This window comes from Chlorocebus sabaeus, chromosome 23, assembly GCF_047675955.1.
Source record: "Chlorocebus sabaeus isolate Y175 chromosome 23, mChlSab1.0.hap1, whole genome shotgun sequence".
Lineage (NCBI taxonomy): Eukaryota > Metazoa > Chordata > Mammalia > Primates > Cercopithecidae > Chlorocebus > Chlorocebus sabaeus.
The window spans coordinates 72,580,627-72,598,448 of NC_132926.1; the positions used below are offsets into that span (position 1 = coordinate 72,580,627).

General features: G+C 35.5%; 1 protein-coding gene across 1 annotated transcript in view; it reads left to right on the plus strand.

The window, feature by feature from the left end:
* The window catches only part of PJA2 (praja ring finger ubiquitin ligase 2), a 74,306-nt gene that overhangs the window by 38,104 nt on the left and 18,380 nt on the right, over positions 1-17,822 (plus strand). Inside the window, exons 5-7 of the mRNA XM_008014105.3 lie at positions 4,368-4,553; positions 9,130-9,312; positions 15,694-15,805. Coding sequence (XP_008012296.3) covers positions 4,368-4,553; positions 9,130-9,312; positions 15,694-15,805 — 481 coding nt within the window. The remainder of the gene's footprint in view (positions 1-4,367; positions 4,554-9,129; positions 9,313-15,693; positions 15,806-17,822) is intronic.

Consider the following 17,822-nt stretch of genomic DNA (forward strand, 5'->3'; position numbering starts at 1 on the left):
TCTGCCTCCTGGGTTCAAGCGATTCTCCTGCCTCAGCCTCCTGAGTAGCTGGGACTACAGGTGTGCACCACCATGCCTGGCTAATTTTGTTTCTCTTTCTTTCTTTTGTATTTATTTATTTATTTATTTATTTATTTATTTATTTATTTTACAAAGTCTTGCTCTAGTTGCCAAGGCTGGAGTGCAATGGCACCATCTCAGCTCTCTGCAACCTCCACCTCCCAGGTTCAAGCGATTCTCCTACCTCAACCTCCTGAGTAGCTGGGATTACAGGCGCCCGCCACCACGCCCAGCTAATTTTGTATTTTTAGTAGAGACCAGGTTTCTCCATGTTGCTTAGGCTGGTCTCAAACTCCCAACCTCAGGTGATCCACCTGCCTCAGCCTCCCAAAGTGCTGAGATTACAGGCGTGAGCTACCATACCCGGCCCTATATTCTTTAATGTCAGTGGTGACCTCCTAATATCCACATCCGTTTGTCTTTTCTCAGTACCCATTTCCTTTGATTTCTCTGCACTATTATGAAAAATAATTGCAATGTTAAAGAAGCAGCTGTGTTGTAGTGAGCTGCACTGAGTAAACAAGAAGTCTAGTTCATGAAATAATTGAAAAACAAGATAAGCGATTTTATACAGGAAGGTCTTGAAAGAAATAGAGTCTGAGCTGGGCCTAGAAGTGGGGAAAAGGTGAAGTGATTGTAAAGATGTTCCTGATGGCAAGAGGAATGGTTGTAGTGAAAGTTCACACTTTGAGGACACTATTTGAAATAGAGCATTCATGAGTTGGATGCAAGAAAGTACTGGGATCGGATAGCAGTAAATTATAAGTGCTATTCAAAGACATTTAACTTTTTATTCTATAGGCCACTATTTCCAAAGTGGGTGAAATATATTAAGTGGTACACAGACAATGTTTTTAATTTTAATCATTATGTATTCATGTTAATGGAAAGTAAACTATAGGTAGCACATCAAATCCAGGACTTAATGGCTATTGCTTATCCTAACTAAATGTATTTGAGTTTAAAAAAAAAATATTAAAAAAAGATTTGCTAACAGTTATTGGTGGCTCATTATTTATCAGGCATTGTTAAAATGTTTTATATATATTAATTCAAATACCCTTTACATGAACCCAGCGAACTATTAAATACTGTTGTTTTATTCACCTGATATGTGAGACTGTAAAGGCATAGAGAGGTTTTCATAGCTAATAGGTAGTGGATTCAAATCCAGGCAAACTGACTTCAGGACCTGTATTCTCAACTATCATACCTTAAGACAGAAGGTAAATGTGCAACTGCCACAAAAATTGTGAGAGTGATAGGCAAATGGCTTGTTTGTGAAACTAAAGCTGTAGCATTAGGGAAAAAGAGCTGTTGAAGGTTTTTTGGAGTAATACTATAAACATACTGTTTGATGTGTAAATTGAAGTGATGGTAGTATTCGGAATGCATTTTGAGGGAGTGGAATTAAATTTAGGAACACCAATTAATAATTGACTATATAGGTCTAATTTGGAGAAAAGCATTTGAACCAGGGTTTTACATTTTAGGAGAAACGGAGAAAAAGGAGCTAGACTATGAGAGCCATTGTGCAGAGAAAGAATGGAAAGTAAGAAAGGATTTGAATGTGGGGAGTTTGTGAAGAGTCAAAAAATAAGTGTTTCCAGAATGAGAGCATGGTGATAACATTAAAAGATAACAAATCAAGAGAGGGATTCATCTGACAGATGAATTTCATAATAGAATTTTTGACAAGGAAGGTGAAAAATCTTAAAATGCTTAGAGGGTAGTTAGTGATAGGAAAAGCTTAGTGTGGTGGTTGGGGCTGACTGGGGATATACATTTAAAAGTTGTCTCCTTAGCATTGAGGTTTAGGTATCATGAGTAATAATGATATAGGCCTGGGGTCTGCAAACTTTTTCTTAAAGGAGCAGATGGTAAATATTTTAGGCTTTGGTGACTAAGAGGCAGAATTAAAGATAAACATGTAAAAACCATTTTTATCTCACAGACCATTAAAAAACAGACAGCAGAGCCAGGTTTGAACCCAAGCCTGTAGTAGTTTGCCAATCCATAACTTTGCCAAAAAATCCATAATTTTGCCAATCCAATAGGCTTGTTGATTATTGATCATAGACTTTCCTCTTGTATTGAAGTTTAGAGATACTCCATGAGTTATTTGGTTAATATGGAAAAGTGAGGACTTTTTTACGTTACCTCTTTGGACAGGATCATATTCTGAGTGAAATTTATTTTTTTTTTAAATGAGCTTCTCTTTTATATATGTTAGGAATTGCCACAAATTTATGTAGAAATCTTGTCCTAATTGTTAAAGACGTATTACAATAGGAGTTGGTAATTTAGCTTTGAATTTTATAAGGTTCTTAGTCAAGGAAACTTAGCTGAATAAGCTCCTTTAAAACTAATTTCTGTGTTGGGTTTTTACACTTACATAAGTCTAGAAATTGTTTATATTAGATTATTCTTTGGGTCACAGAAAATTGTACAGAATACAAGGAACTTTGGCTTAGACCCAGCTGAAAGAACACCTTTTAGTTGCTATGCCTAGATTTTATAGCTTTCCTTTTTCGGGATGTTAGTGCCCTGCCATCCATTGTTTACTGGAAATTGGCAATTGATTTTATATTTTTGCTTCTATTAAACTTCTCAGAGCTTAGATTAGTGCTACTGTTTGTTAATAGCATCTTGATCTTTTGAGTGCATCTGTTAATAAATCACTAACTGCATATTAATGACATAATAATCATCATTTTAAAATATAATTTCCTACCAATTATCACTTCCTTTCAAAAATGTAAACTAAAATTGTTATTTTTGATTTTCCAAGTCAAGTGAACGTAGAGAAATCTTTGAGGAGATTCTTAACCAGAATGGTTGATAAGGTTGGAGGAGGCGTTTAAGACTTACTTTCAACACTAATAAGTAATATTTTAGCCTTTGGTAGTTATAAGATGACTAATTCTTTAAAAACTAAGAGTAGTTAAGTGTAACCAAGTTGACTAAAGCTAAATGTAAAAAAGTAATTTTCTGTGCTTTTTTTTTTTTCTTTTTTTTGAGAGGGAGTTTCACTCCTATTGCCCAGGCTGGAGTACAATGACGCAATCTCGGCTTATCGCACCCTCCACCTCCCGAGTTCAAGTGGTTCTGCCTCAGCCTCCCGAGTAGCTGGGATTACAGGCATGCACCACCACGCCCGGCTAATTTTGTATTTTTAGTAGAGACGGGGTTTCTCTATGTTGGTCAGGCTGCTCTCGAACTCCCGACCTCAGGTGATCCGCCCACCTCAGCCTCCCAAAGTGCTGGGATTATAGGCATGAGCCACCATGCCCGGCCTGAATTGAAACTTACTTCGTATTCATGGTCCTACCTAAGGACAGTAAAGTTTTGCCAGTACTGCTTTTTATGCATTTGAATGTCACTTCTTTAAAAGTTCTTTGGGAAAAAGGAAGAAAAAAGACAGTTAACTTTTTATTACATGGTAATAGTAGAAATTTATTCATAGAAAATATGTCATTAGTTGTCACTATATAATTTGAAAGTTGTTATAGTCATATTAGATATGCAGTAAGTCTACTTACATGTATTCCAGGTAGCATTTAAGATTACCAAATTGTACTTAAAAGTTTATTTAAAAATATGTCTAAAATATGACAAGCCCCTATCTAGGTACCATGGATGTAGTGAAAGAAAAAGTAAAGTGATATGTTCCATAACTTGCCATCTGCCGTATTATTGTTTTCAAAGAGTCATACTCTGCTGCATGCATTTATTTGTTTAATAGTCTAAAGATTGAATTAACACCTAACGAAGCATGTGTGGCATCAGCAGTCCACTCTATACCGTGATGTCTGGTGTGTTAGTTCATCCGTGCATTGCTATAAACAAACACCTGAGACTGGGTAATTTATAAAGAAAAGAGGTTTAATTGGCTTACAGTTCAGCAGGCTGTGCAGGAAGCATAGTGGCTTCTGCTTCTAGGGGGGCCTCAGGAATCTTCCAATCATGGTGGAAGGCAGAGGGGGAACAAGACTTCTCACTTGGCAGGAGCAGGTGCAAGAAAGAGTGAGGGGGGAGGTGCCACACATTTTTAAACAACCAGATCTGGTGAAAACTCAGTCACTGTTGCAAGAACAGTACCAAGGGGATAATGCTAAACTCTTCATGAAGGATCCACCCCCATGATCCAGTAACCTCCCACCAGGCCCCATCTCCAACATTTCAGATTACAGTTCAACATGAGATTTGGTGGGAACACAGATCCAAACCGTATCATCTAGTTAACACCCCAAATGATAAAAATAACTGAACACATAATGATAGTTTATTTCTCTTCTGATTTACAGTTCTGAATGCAGTGATGGGGAATGGTCTGCTTCTTTGCCTCATCGATTTTCTGGTACAGAAAAAGATCAATCCTCAAGTGATGAAAGCTGGGAGACTCTGCCAGGAAAAGATGAGAATGAACCTGAGCTACAGAGTGATAGCAGTGGCCCTGAAGAAGAAAACCAAGAATTATCTCTTCAGGAAGGGTATGTTGAGAACAGTGAGATTTATTTTTCTGTATATTGTACAAGAGTGGTATATATCACATTCAAATGTTGGATATGCCATTAATTGTATTTATAAGCCTTATGTAGAACCAGTAGGACCCCCTGATTTTTTTATTATGCTTTTGGTATTTTAAAAAGAACAATTAAGTTGAAAACACTGATAATTTCAGTATCCTCTATTGAGACACAATGTATGTCTCCACTTTGCTTTAATAAGAAAAGTTGGGCACCTAAAATGTCATTTTGGTTAAGTTAGGAATGGGTAAATTAGTACTGTCATTGCTTAAGGGAGAAAGGACAGCCTCAAGAGGGAAATCAGTGATTCATTCACAGAAATGGAGAAAGTTAGTTGCAAAAGCTAGTGTTCATAATCTTGTCTAATTGCATTGTATGATCTCTCCAAAATATCAGTGATTGATGATTAACATTTTTGTTCTTTCCTCATTTTAATGAGAAAGCTCTAGTACTGTAAGGGTTGTCAAACATACTATGAAGGACTAGATAATAAATATTCATGGCTTTGTGTCCAGTCTGTGTTGCAGCTACTCACCTCTACTGTTGCAGTATAAAAGTAGCCATAGACAAGATGTAAATGAATGGTTGTAGCTGTCTTCCAACCTTTTATTATTTTATGGGTTTCTAGCAAGAATGTTTGTTGAATTTTATTAAAGTCTTTTTAGCATCAATGGAAATGATCATGATGATTTTTCACTTTTGCCCTGATCATGAGGAATTATTCTATAATTAGATTTGCTAATATTCAACTTCCCTTGCTCCTTGAAATAAACCAAATCTGATCACAGTCATGGTTTATTGTTATTTTAATGGGCTGCTGGATTCTAATATTTTACATGGGATTTTTATATTGAGATTCCTAGATGCAAGTTGTCTTTTAATTTTTTGTTTCAGTATCAGTTTGGTACTTGCTTTGCTAAAAGAATGTTTATGCTTTTCTTTTTCTTTTTCTGTCCTTTGCATCTGTTGCTTAGTTTATTTATTCCTTTAAAGTTTGTTAGTATTCACTTGTGAAACCATCTAGGCCTCTTGTTTTATTGTAGGAGAGGATCTTTTTGATGATAATTTTTTTCTATGATAATTGGTTCTAATTCTTAGTCTCTCATGGGAACTATTTTGGTAAATTATGTTTTTTTGGTTTTTTTTTTAGGAAAAGAACTTTTTCAGTCTAGACTAATAGTAAAACTTGTACTTCTCGAAGCATATACATTTTCAGCTTGAGATTAATCCTATAAGAAAATCTAGAAATAAAATATATAGAAAAATCTATAAAGAGAAATTCACAAACATAATTGGTTTTGACAGTGGTAGGTTGAGGTGGCACTTTTTTCTTCTTAATGAGATATATATATACACACACACACATATATAAATAGAGAGATAGAGAGAGAGAGATAGTGTGTGTGTCTTGCTCTCTGTTGCCCAGGCTGTAGTGCAGTGGTACGATCTCGGCTCACTGCAACCTCCATCTCCCAGGTTCAGGTGATTCTCCTGCCTCAGCCTCCTGAGTAGCTGGGACTACAGGTACCCACCATCATGCCTGGCTAATTTTTGTATTTTTAGTAGAGACGGTGTTTCACCATGTTGGCCAGGCTGGTCTTGAACTCCTGACCTCAGATGATCTGCCTGCCTTGGCCTCCCAAAGGGCTGGGATTACAGGCGTGAGCCACCACGCCTGGCCTCATGATTTTATATTTGATTGCCTTTAATCACTGTTAGTTTAGTTTACTAAGTATAAATTATTCATATGTCATTTGTGTTAGTAATTATTCACTCAGCAAATATTTATTGAGCATTTACTTTGTGCCAGGCATTGTGTTGGATATTGGAGTTGTATATCAGTAAACAAGACAAATAACATTCCTTCATGAAGCTTACATTGTAGTAGGAAAGGCAGATGATAACCAAGATACAAACCCAGTACATTATACACTGTGATGATTACTGTGAAGGGAATAAAACAGTAATGTGAAAGAAGGTAAATAATGAAGATATTAATTAGAGTGGTCAGGGACGATGTCTCTTTGAAATGACTTTTGAGCTGAGTTCTTAAAGATGAGAATTAGGGTTCAGAAAGAACTTTCTATGCAAAAGAAAAAGCAAAAGCAGAGATACTGAATGTTGGTAATTTAAGAAGCCCAGTTTTTCAAAATTAGTCTTTTACGTTATTATAGTGCCAAATTATGGTTTTACTCACACATTTTTCATCCTTAGACTTGCTCTTAGAGCTAGCAACCTTGTTTTGATGAATCTATGATTACATATTTATTTTTTTAACCTATATTTTATTTAAAGCCATTATAACCAGCTTCCTTTTTGAACTTCTAAATATCTTCTATACACATAAAAGCATATATGTGTACACATTCCATTTCATTTTTTTTTATACAACCGGTAGCACATTGTGTAGACATATGTGTACACCTTGCTTTTGTTATTTGTTTTGTTTATAGATCTGTTTTTTAGATTGTTTCATATTCATGCATGTAGATTTCCTTTATTCTTTTTAAAAATCTGCATAGTACTACCTTGTTTTGCTTAAAGTCACAGTTTCTAAGAAGCTGTCTATAAAGTTAAGTGAGGACTTACTGTATAATGCTAAATGGGTATACCAGTTTCATTTGGTGGACAGTTTTGGTTATTGTAAGTAATGCTGAAGGAAAAAAACGCATTGTGCATACTTGTTTAGGAGAAATAGCTGGAAGCCAAACCACTAGGTCAGTGAGTATGCATAAACCTAATCTATAGCTATTGCCAGGTTTCCCTACAAAGAACTTAAATTTGTCACTTTCTTACCAACACTGTATGTGGGTTGCCTTTCTTCAAAATTTCACCAACACACAGGATGTTATCAGAATTTTTTATTTTTGCTAATAGTTGAAACATAGTTGTTTTAATTTGCATTTTGCTTATTATAAATGAGGCAGAGCTTCTCTTTATATATTTAAGGGCTATTTGAATTTCCTTTTCTGCCAATTTGAATTTCCTTTGCCTCCTTTCTGTTGATATATATTGATGTTTTTCTTATGGTTTGTTTTTACATTTTAAACTTCTATTTATTAAGGAAAAGCTCTTTGTCTCTCTTGTATTATAGTTCACTTTTCTCAATTTAAATTTTGTGTCCAAATTTTTGGCGTTTTGACTTTTCCATGAGTGTTTTCTTTAATGTGAATGTTGTAGAATTTATCAGTCTGTTTGTGACTTCAGGGTTTTATATCATGCTTAGAATGACACTGAAATTTTTGTAAAATTTTCTCTCATGACTCTTCTGGTACTCATTGTTTAAGTGAGGGTGGGGGTGCATATGCACATGCACTTCAAAAAAGTATAGCTAAAGTTTATTTAAGATTTAACCTCCCTCCCTACAGCCTAATACGCAGTTGTCCCAATACATTTTGTTGTTGAGTCCTTTTTTGTTTTTTGAGACAGAGTCTGTCTCTGTTGCCCAGGCTGGAGTGCAGTGGTGTGATCTCAGCTCACTGCAACTTCCGCCTTCTGAGTTCAAGTGATTCTCATGCCTCAGCTTCCTGAGTAGCTGAAATTAGGCATTCACCCAGCTAATTTTTTGTACTTTTAGTAGAGACAGCATTTCACTATGTTGTCCAGGCTGGTCTCAAACTCCTGGCCTCAAGTGATCTGCCTGCCTCGGACTCCCAGAGTGCTGGGATTATAGGGGTGAGCCACTGCACCTAGCCTAAGAAGTCCTTTTTTTTTCTTCCTGTTTTGAAATGCTTCCTTTATCTCCTCCTTATTTTCTTGATCTGTACCATTGATTTGTGTGTCTCTGTTCCTGTTTAGTTAGTTTCTATTAGGAGTAGACTGACAGTAAACAAATAAGAAAATGTTAAGCAAAAATAAATTTTATAATTTAAATAAGCAGAGTTATGTGGTAGTCAGTAACTGGAGAGCTATTTAAACTGAATGTTCAAGACAGGCCTCCCTGAGCAGGTGACTTATAATCTGACATGAACATCAAAAAGAAAGCAAGGTAAACATTCAGTGCAAGAACATTTTAGGTAGAGCAAATGGCCCCAAGGTAGAAATGATCTCCATGTGTTGCAAAAGTAGAAAGAACAGTAGGAGCCTAGTAGCTGGGGGAAGAGTGATGAGAGATGCTGTTGAGAAGTGGGCTGAACAGAAAGAATGTGTTATGTAAGGATTTGAAGGCCAGGTTAAGGAATTCAGATTTTAACTGTGAAGGGAAAGTACTCAAGAGCAGTGTTTTAAAATTCAAATAGTCAGGGATGGATTTTTCTTATGTTTCTCCTACAGAAGGAGAAAACAGAGCATAGATAATTTGTAAATCAAATAAATATGTTCCTATGTAATTAGGAACTATTTCTGTATACATATGACACTATAACTAATTTCTTTCCTTTTTTACATAATTCTGCAGTTAAGGAAGACAGTTTTTTAGGTTTATAAAAGTACCAAGAGCTTAGAACTCAACATAATCCACTTGCATGGAATAGAATTAAAGACAGTGTTACGGTATGTTTTAAAATAGTAATTTTTTCTTCCTTTAAAATGTTTGTACTAGGGAACAGACATCCTTGGAAGAGGGAGAAATTCCTTGGTTACAGTACAATGAAGTCAATGAAAGCAGCAGTGATGAGGGAAATGAACCTGCCAATGAATTTGCACAGCCAGCTTTCATGTTGGATGGTAACAATAACCTGGAGGATGACTCCAGTGTGAGTGAAGACTTAGATGTGGATTGGAGGTATGTAGCATGATTTTATTAGGATGCTTAATTAGACTCTTTGAGTAGAATGAGTTCATGATTCTAAATTATGAAAATTAAATCTCTAGCTAAGAAATATTCTAATTTTTCCCATCTGTTAGTTCTCCTCTTCTTCAAAGCTCATTTCAAATGTTCCTTCCTACTTGGACCCTTTCTTGCTTCCTCCAGTCAGTGACCTCTTCCTTTGACCTTTAGCTCTCTTGAAGCTCACCTTATATCCTAGTTACTTATACACATTTTTTGAGTTTTAGATTTCTGACTTTTAAAATTTTGCTTTATATGCCCTGTAGTACTTAGCGTAATTCTTTCGAAAATAGCTTCTTAATGAATACCACTTGAATTTTAAAACCTGTGGTTGAATCAGAAAACCGTAAGAATAGTTTTCCTTCCCTGTTCTTCCTTTTCCTTCTCTGTATGTAAAATATGGAAGATAAAATTTTACTTTCCAAGAGATGTTGAAAGCATTTAATTTACTTTATGCTTGACAAAGAATAGTCAGCTTCAAATGAAAGTAACATATAAGTGAATTGTATTGTGGAATTGTTACTACTTATGATACAATGCTCAGAATTTAACTGTTTTGGTTTATAGTGTCTTTCAAGTGTGTAGTAGCCCACTGGAAGCAGGTAACTATTGAGATGTAGAAAGAGTGTCCTAACTGATCCCCCTTTTTTTTTTTTACTTTTTCTGGGGCAAAAAAGATATCTTGATGTACTCACCCTTGTTTCTTTCTCTGTACAAATCTATTTTTAAGAATTTGTGTTGTTTTTCCAGTTAAAATTCCTTTACAGAAAATTCAGAAAAATAAATAAGAAAAAACTCATGTATATCTCCTGAATCTCTTCAGGTTTCCGGAACATATGTTTTAAGCCCTCTTTTGTGTCTTTAATTTCTCTTTCTGTGTGTGCTAGCTACTTCTCTGTACTTCTCCAGATTGTTCTAGATGGGAAACTGAACATCTTGAGATCTTCCTTGCCCTTTCCTATTCTTACTTCCCAAGGGGGGAAAAATGTGTGGAGAACAGACTTTTATTACCATTTTGGGGAAGTAGAAATGGTATTTCATTACAGCCATGCAGTTTGTAATTCTACCTTAAACATTCTCAATACTTTAAAACACATTTTCTGGCTTCCCATACGTTATGGAGAATAAGCGGCTTTACCTAGTCCCAGTCTTGCTGATCTTGATGCTTCTCTCTTTTCCTTCCTCTCTCTGTCTCCCCATTACCTTTTTACTGCACTCCTTGTTAATTCGGAAGTCTTCTGTCTCCATTATGCAAAGTAATGCCTCAAAGTGTTCAGCAGTTGAAAGAATCATCTGTTTAGCATCATCTGTGCATGTTGGGAGGCAATTATGGTTTCATATGAAGGAATTTTTTCTGTTGCACATTTTCAAGACTCTAAAAATAATTTTTTACAGCTCTGTTACGAAGATGCTCCTTCCTATAGGGGCACTCAGATTTAACGGATTTTTGACTCATTGAAATAGTGCAGTGAACTTTTTCTTCCCCATCCTGCAAAAAACTTTTTCTATACTTCTGGTTTTTCCTTTAGGACAAATAATTGGAGGTGACATTACTGAGATATGTAGTATTTTTCAGGGTATGGATACATATTTCCAAATAACTTCCAAAAAGGTTGTTTTACCTAAAAATTTGAAGGAATAATGGATGTTTTTACTGAATATAATTTGTTTGTTTGAGATGGAGTCTCGTTCTGTTGCCCCGGAGTGCAGTGGTGTGATCTCGGCTCACTGCAGCCTCTGCCTCTCAGGTTCAAGTGATTTTCTTGCCCCAGCCTCCCAAGTAGCTGGAATTACAGGCGCCTGCCACCACATCCAGCTAATTTTTATATTTTCAGTACAGACAGGGTTTCACAATGTTGCCCAGGCTGGTCTCAAACTCCTGACCTCAAGTGATCTGCCCTCCTTGGCCTCCCAAAGTGCTGGGATTACAGGTGTGAGCCACCGTGCCCAGCCTCTGAATATAATTTGAACTTAAATTTGAGAAACTATTACTTTAGGTTCTAGTTCACTGATGATCTTTCTAGATATGGCTGTTGTGTTAAGGTTTTAGAAACCTTACTAATGGTCTAAAACTGTACAGAGCTTCAAAGTAGGTTTTTTTTTTTTTAATTATAGAAACATTTTAGCATTAATTTTAAGACACAAATTTTGAAGGTTGCTCTATGTCCGCACCTCATTATTTGCTTATATGGTACTACATTAATTTATGTGGCAATGTCTCAAGATTGATAAGATGAAAATGTGGTTTCATTTCTATATTAAAATAGCATGCTATGGGTAAAGCCATGGCAAAGAGCAGCAGTTCTTGTCTCTAAGGTCAAACTTTGGCACACGTTTTTTCATTTCACCACTGCTTAGGAAAAAAGTGAAGCCTTTTGGTTCGTTAATTTAGTTTAAAGGAAAATGGAAAAAGTCCTCTATCAAGTTTATTTACTTGTTTTCATTAGTTGCATTAGTTACAAGTTGCATTAGTGTTCAGAATACTAAAGAGTACCTGATAGCTTGGTGTGGTAGGAAGTGACACAGAGAAATCATCGTTTTAGATATTGACAAATCCCAACTCTACCATTTGTTTTTTGATAACTCCTTAACTTCTCTGTCTTCCTGTAAGAAATTGAGTTCTTATTAACCTAATAAGATTGTGAGAAGTTAATTCTGTGTGGATATAACTGTGGCTTAATAGAATTTTTTAATAATTTGAAATTTTAGACTTACAGAAAAGTGACAAAAATAGTACAAAAATCCTCATATATCCTTCACTAAGGTTTCCTAAATGCTAACATTTTAAAACCACGTTTGTGTTACCATTCTGTCTTTCCTTTCTTTCTACTTATAGTAAGGTTTTTTTCTGATCCACTTATGAGTAAGTTGCAGGCATGATGTCCCTTTCTTTACTTGTAAATATTCTAGAATGAATTTCCAAATCCAAGACCACTTTCTTACATAACACAGTAAAATTGTCAAAGTCAGCAAATTAATGCTGATACAATATCATCTAATCTACAGACCTTATTTGGATGTTCATAGTTGTTCCACCAGTGCCATTAGAGAAATTTTTTTCTGGTCTAATCTTTGTATTAGATTTTTCATTGTATTTAGTTAATGAGTTTTTTTAGTTTCTTTTAATGTGGATATTTCCTTAGTCTTTGTTGTTCGTTATCCTGAGATTTCGGCAACTAGGAGTTGCCGAAGCTATTTCATATGTGGATCCTCAGATCCTTACCTACATGGCACTAGAAGAACGGTACAGGTCATTTATTTTTTAGAATGTTCCTTAGGGTGTATTTGTCTGTCATGAATAGATTTGAGTTGTGAATTTTTAGCACAAACACCCTAGAAATGATGTTTTGTCCTTTGCAGTACATATCAGAAAATACGTGGTGTCAAATCAACCCATTACTGGTGATATAAAATCTGATTTGGTTATGATGTTATCTTTCAGATTTCTTTACAGTTGGCATTTATCCTTTTATACAGCTGACCCTTGAACAACACAGGGGTTAGGGGTGCTGATCCCTGTGCACTAGAAAATGCAAGCATGACTTTTGACTCTTCAGAAGGTTAACTACTGATAGTCCACTGTTGACCAGAAGCCTTATGATAAAGTAAACAGTTGATTGCCACATATTTTGTATGTGATATGTATTACATACTGTATTCTTACAATAAAGCAAGCTAGAGAAAAGAAAATGTTAAGAAAATCGTAAAAAGAGAACATATATTTATTCTTCATTAAGTGGAAGTAGGTCATCATAAAGGTCTTCATCCTTGCTGTCTTCATGTTGAGTAGTATGCTGAAGAGGAAGAGGAGGGATTGGTCTTGTTATCTCAGAAGTGGCAGAGGTGTAAAAAAAACTGAGGTTAAGGTTACCCACCTACCCAGCTCAAGCCCCTGTTGTTTAGGGGTCAACTGTAGTCAATAGGCTTCTAGCGTGAAGATACTTTGAGACTGTAAATAACATGTTTTTTCTTAAACTGTCAAACTTCCATCCACTAGTTTTAGCACCTATTAGTGGTTCTTGTCTGAAACAATTTTTTGTTTTTTCGTTTTTTGTTTTATGTTTTTTTTTCAGACAGGGTCCCATTCTGTCACCCAGGCTGGAGTGCAGTGGTGCAAACTTGACTCACTGCAACCTCTGCTTCCCAGGCTCAAGTGATTCTCCAGCCTCAGCCTCACGTGTAGCTGGGACTACAGGCATGAGCTACCAATGCCTGGCTAATATATGTATTTTTTTGTAGATACGGGCTTTCGCCATGTTGCCCAGGCTGGTCTTGAACTTCTGAGCTCAAAGTGATCCGCCCACCTTGGCCTCCCAAAATGCTGGGATTACAGCCACCACACCCGGCCTGAAACAGTTATTACCGTGGTGACTGCCAAGTACATGATCTTAGAATTTTTAACTCATTATTTGTAGTGGGCCAAATTACAACTGGATATTATGCTTTGAGTGTCTAGATTTGCTTAGCCTGGAGAAGAAAAGAATTATTGGGAGATAGTTGTCTTCAGTCGTTTGAAGGGTTGTTTTGCAAAGAGAAGGAAGACACAATTTATGTTGTTTCAGCAGGCAGAATTACAGCAACAGAGCAAAAGTTACAAGTAGGAATACTTAATATGTTTTAAATTCCTAGTAGTGCTGTCCCGCACTGGTACATACCACCTTAGAAAGCAGTATATTTTCTGTGTGGAAGGAATGTTTCTTCTGTTTCTTGAATGTCTACTATGGTGCCATCCCTGTGCCAGGCACCTTTGCACACCTACTATGTCTTACTGACTTCAGGGCTCTTTCTCTTTGTATTACATCTTACTGCTAGATGAGGGAGTTTCAGTATTTCAAGGGTGGATGGATTCAGTAATTCTTAATATTAATTCCAAAATCTGTGATTATATGAGCATGTCTGTTGCTTTGTATCATGTGATACTTGGTTTCCAGATACTGTTAAACTATAACATATTCTTTTTAAGAACCTTTTTTGTGTCTCTCGGCGATAGATGGGTAATTTTAATTATGGCACATGGGTTGACATCAAAATGATTTTTGAGCTAGGTTGTTTGTGGATGTTTAGGACTATGATATTAAAATATGATAGGATATGAAAGTCAACAAGTTTGTCTTTAGACAAAATAAGCTCAGTTTAGGATCTCTTGTACTTAAGAGGTGGTAGGAATACATCTACTCAAAGTGCCCCACAGACAACTAGAAATGTAGGTCAGGAGCTTCAGGGGAGTTTAGGAATTAGGTAGAGATTTAGGAATTACCTGCAGAGAGGATAATTGAAGAAAATGGGCTTGAATATATTAATAGTTTCCAAGGGAGCAAGATTAGAGAGAAGAGGACCAAGGACATGCTTACGGTTTTCAAATTTTGAAATACTTAGTATTTCCAAGACTAGAGGAAAGGGAGGAATCTCGATGTGTTCAGGGGTGGAGGAAAGAGAATAGGACCAAAGTGAGACATGTTTTCCTTCTAGGAGCTTAATGGTTTTTAAGAGAAAATTATAATAAAAATGAGCAGTTAGGAGCTAGATACTTTTCAAGCTGTATAGTAATGGATGTGGCCTAATCTTAGAAGAGGAGATGATAGATTAATGAGAAAGGCTTGAAATAATAAAATATTTTAAAATCCAGAATTATTCAGCATTACAAAATGAGAAAAGAAAAAAGAGGCCATGAGTAATGATAGAATTAAAAAATATATAGTTATTTTCTTTGTCATACTCTCACCTACATGCAGATTGGAAACTGAAAAACAGAAGAAATGTGTGGGAAATAATCAGGTGGGAAAATGTACTGTATCCCTCAACTGAAATGCTTGGTACCAGAAGTGTTTGGAATTTGGGATTTTTTTCCTAGATTTTGGAATATTTGCATATACTTCCAGTTGAGCATCCCAGATTTGAAAATTCAAAATCTAAAATGGTTCAAAATCTGAAACTTTTTGAGTGCCAGTATGACATACAAAGGAAATACTCATTGGCACATTTTGGATTTCAGATTTTCAGATTTGGGATGCTCAACCGGTACCTTTAAGCAGTCTCTAGAGTTGGAGCCAGAAACACAAAAGAGAATTTTTCTATAAACTTTGTGCATTGAGTTTGGCAGCCTGTTGGATGAGGTAGTAGTATCTTAACTACTTATCTTCAGCACCTCACTTTTCTGTTGGGTTCCTCCTGCCCCTAACCCTACAAGTTGGTATTAAAATATTTTAAGGTTTTCTGTTCACAGCATGCTTATCGGCTTGTCAGTATGCTAATACAATTATGTCATCAGCATAAGATTTCCCAAATCATAGTGGTGAGTTTTGTTTTTTTGTTTTTTTTTCTTTTTTTTTTTTTCAGCCTATTTGATGGCTTTGCAGATGGACTAGGAGTTGCCGAAGCTATTTCATATGTGGATCCTCAGTTCCTTACCTACATGGCACTAGAAGAACGCTTAGCCCAGGCTATGGAGGTATGTTCATAACTCTAATGTCCATATATAAGTTGATGGGATGCAAAATGATAAAGGTTTAAAGGGATTTTGAGACTATTCTTAAGAAAAGGTGAATCTTTTTCCCATCAGTTTAGTAACAGTTATTGAATAATAATTGTCACCAGTATGTGTGTACATATTATACTTGGTGTCCTGCTAGTTTGCCTTAAATTTCAGTATTTCTCAGTTTTTATTGCAGGATGGAAAATGTTTTGCTTACATTTAGAAAATAATACCTTTTTCTCTATTGAATTATACAAGTACGAGAGTGAATATCTTATATACACATGCACAGGTGTATTTGTGAAATGTAGTTGAAGCTAAGGATATATTACAAATCTCTTTTTTTCTCATGGCTTCTAAATACTCTCCGGCTGCCTAATGCAGTTAGGAAATTTGCTGCTCCTTATCCCAACAAACATATACACACTTTAATAAATGGGGCATATTTGCTGCCTAAGTTTCTCTTGCCTTCTTTTCATTATTTAACTAAAACAGAAAAACTTGTTCTTAAATGTTATTTGCCTAAGTTCAAAGCCCAAGTATTTTCGTGTTTGGGAACTACTACTGTACCAGTGGATTTCATTAAAAGAAATCTTTCTTTAAATCACTATTTCCAAAGTGATTTCCAAAATATAGGTACAGAAATGACTGGTGAATGAGCCACAGGTGAGAGGACAAAAAAGTTGGTAAGAACTTTTAGAAGCATTATAATATATTTTGTCTTTAAATTTTCTGAGATTAGAAAGTCCAGTTTATGTATTTATTTATTTTTGAGACAAGATCTCACTCTGTCACCCAAGCTGGAGTGCAGTGGTACAGTCATAGCTTACTACAGCCCTGAACTGCTGGGCTCAAGCGATCAGCTCACCTTAGCCTGTCCCAAGTAGCGGGGACTACAGATATGGGCCATCAGACCTGGTTTGGGTTTTTTCTGTTTTTTTTTTTTTGGTAGAGATAGGGTCTTACTATGTTACTACGCAGGCTGGTCTCAAACCCCTGCCCTGAAGCAATCCTCCCACTTTGGCCTCCCATAGCACTGGGATTATAGACATGAGTCACCGTGCCCAGCCAGAAAGTCTACTTTAGATTGACAAATTAGGTAGCAGGTACCTATCTAATATTGATATATTTAATAATATATTTATATATCTAATATATTACCTCTCTAGTATATAATATATAATATATATTAGATGTATTATATCTCTATTAGATATATTTGTCTTTAAATTACCTCTAATTTGTAATATATATTATATACTATATGTACTATATATTACATATATAGTATTATATATAGCTATATATAACATATCTAGTATATATAGTATATACTATATATAATACATAGTATATATTAGCTATATATAACGTAACATAACAGTATATATTAGCTATATATAACTATATGTAATACATAGCATATACATTAGCTATATATGACATCTGTAATATCTATAGATATTAGATACAGACATCTATAGATATTAGATACCTATCCATTTGCACACACACATGCATGCATGCATGCATATACATGTTCACATACATTTATGCTAGCTCTGCTTTGTCATCACTTTTTTTACATATGTAATTGTCCATGGAGATTGCTTTCAGTTATGCTTTACAATGAATGTTTTTCTCAAAGTAACCATAGCAGAAATACTCTATACTAGGAAAAAAGTCAGAAAGAACATCATGAGATAGGATACACTTAGGATTTTTGCCAAATTATTTAACCTGCCTTGGCAAATTCTGACACATAAGAAATAATGGTATAGCATGGTAACTTGCATCAGAAATATATAAAGATTAAGGATCACTCATTTCCTTGTGCTAGGTCTGTTCTAGGGTCTGATTTCACAACATTTAGTCTTTCATTTTATGCTAATGGTTTATGATTTCCTATAATACGGAGATAACTTTAAAAGTGTTGAGAATGAAATGTTTTATTATTTATTACTAGTGGGGAATGTGACATTTGGCATCTGGA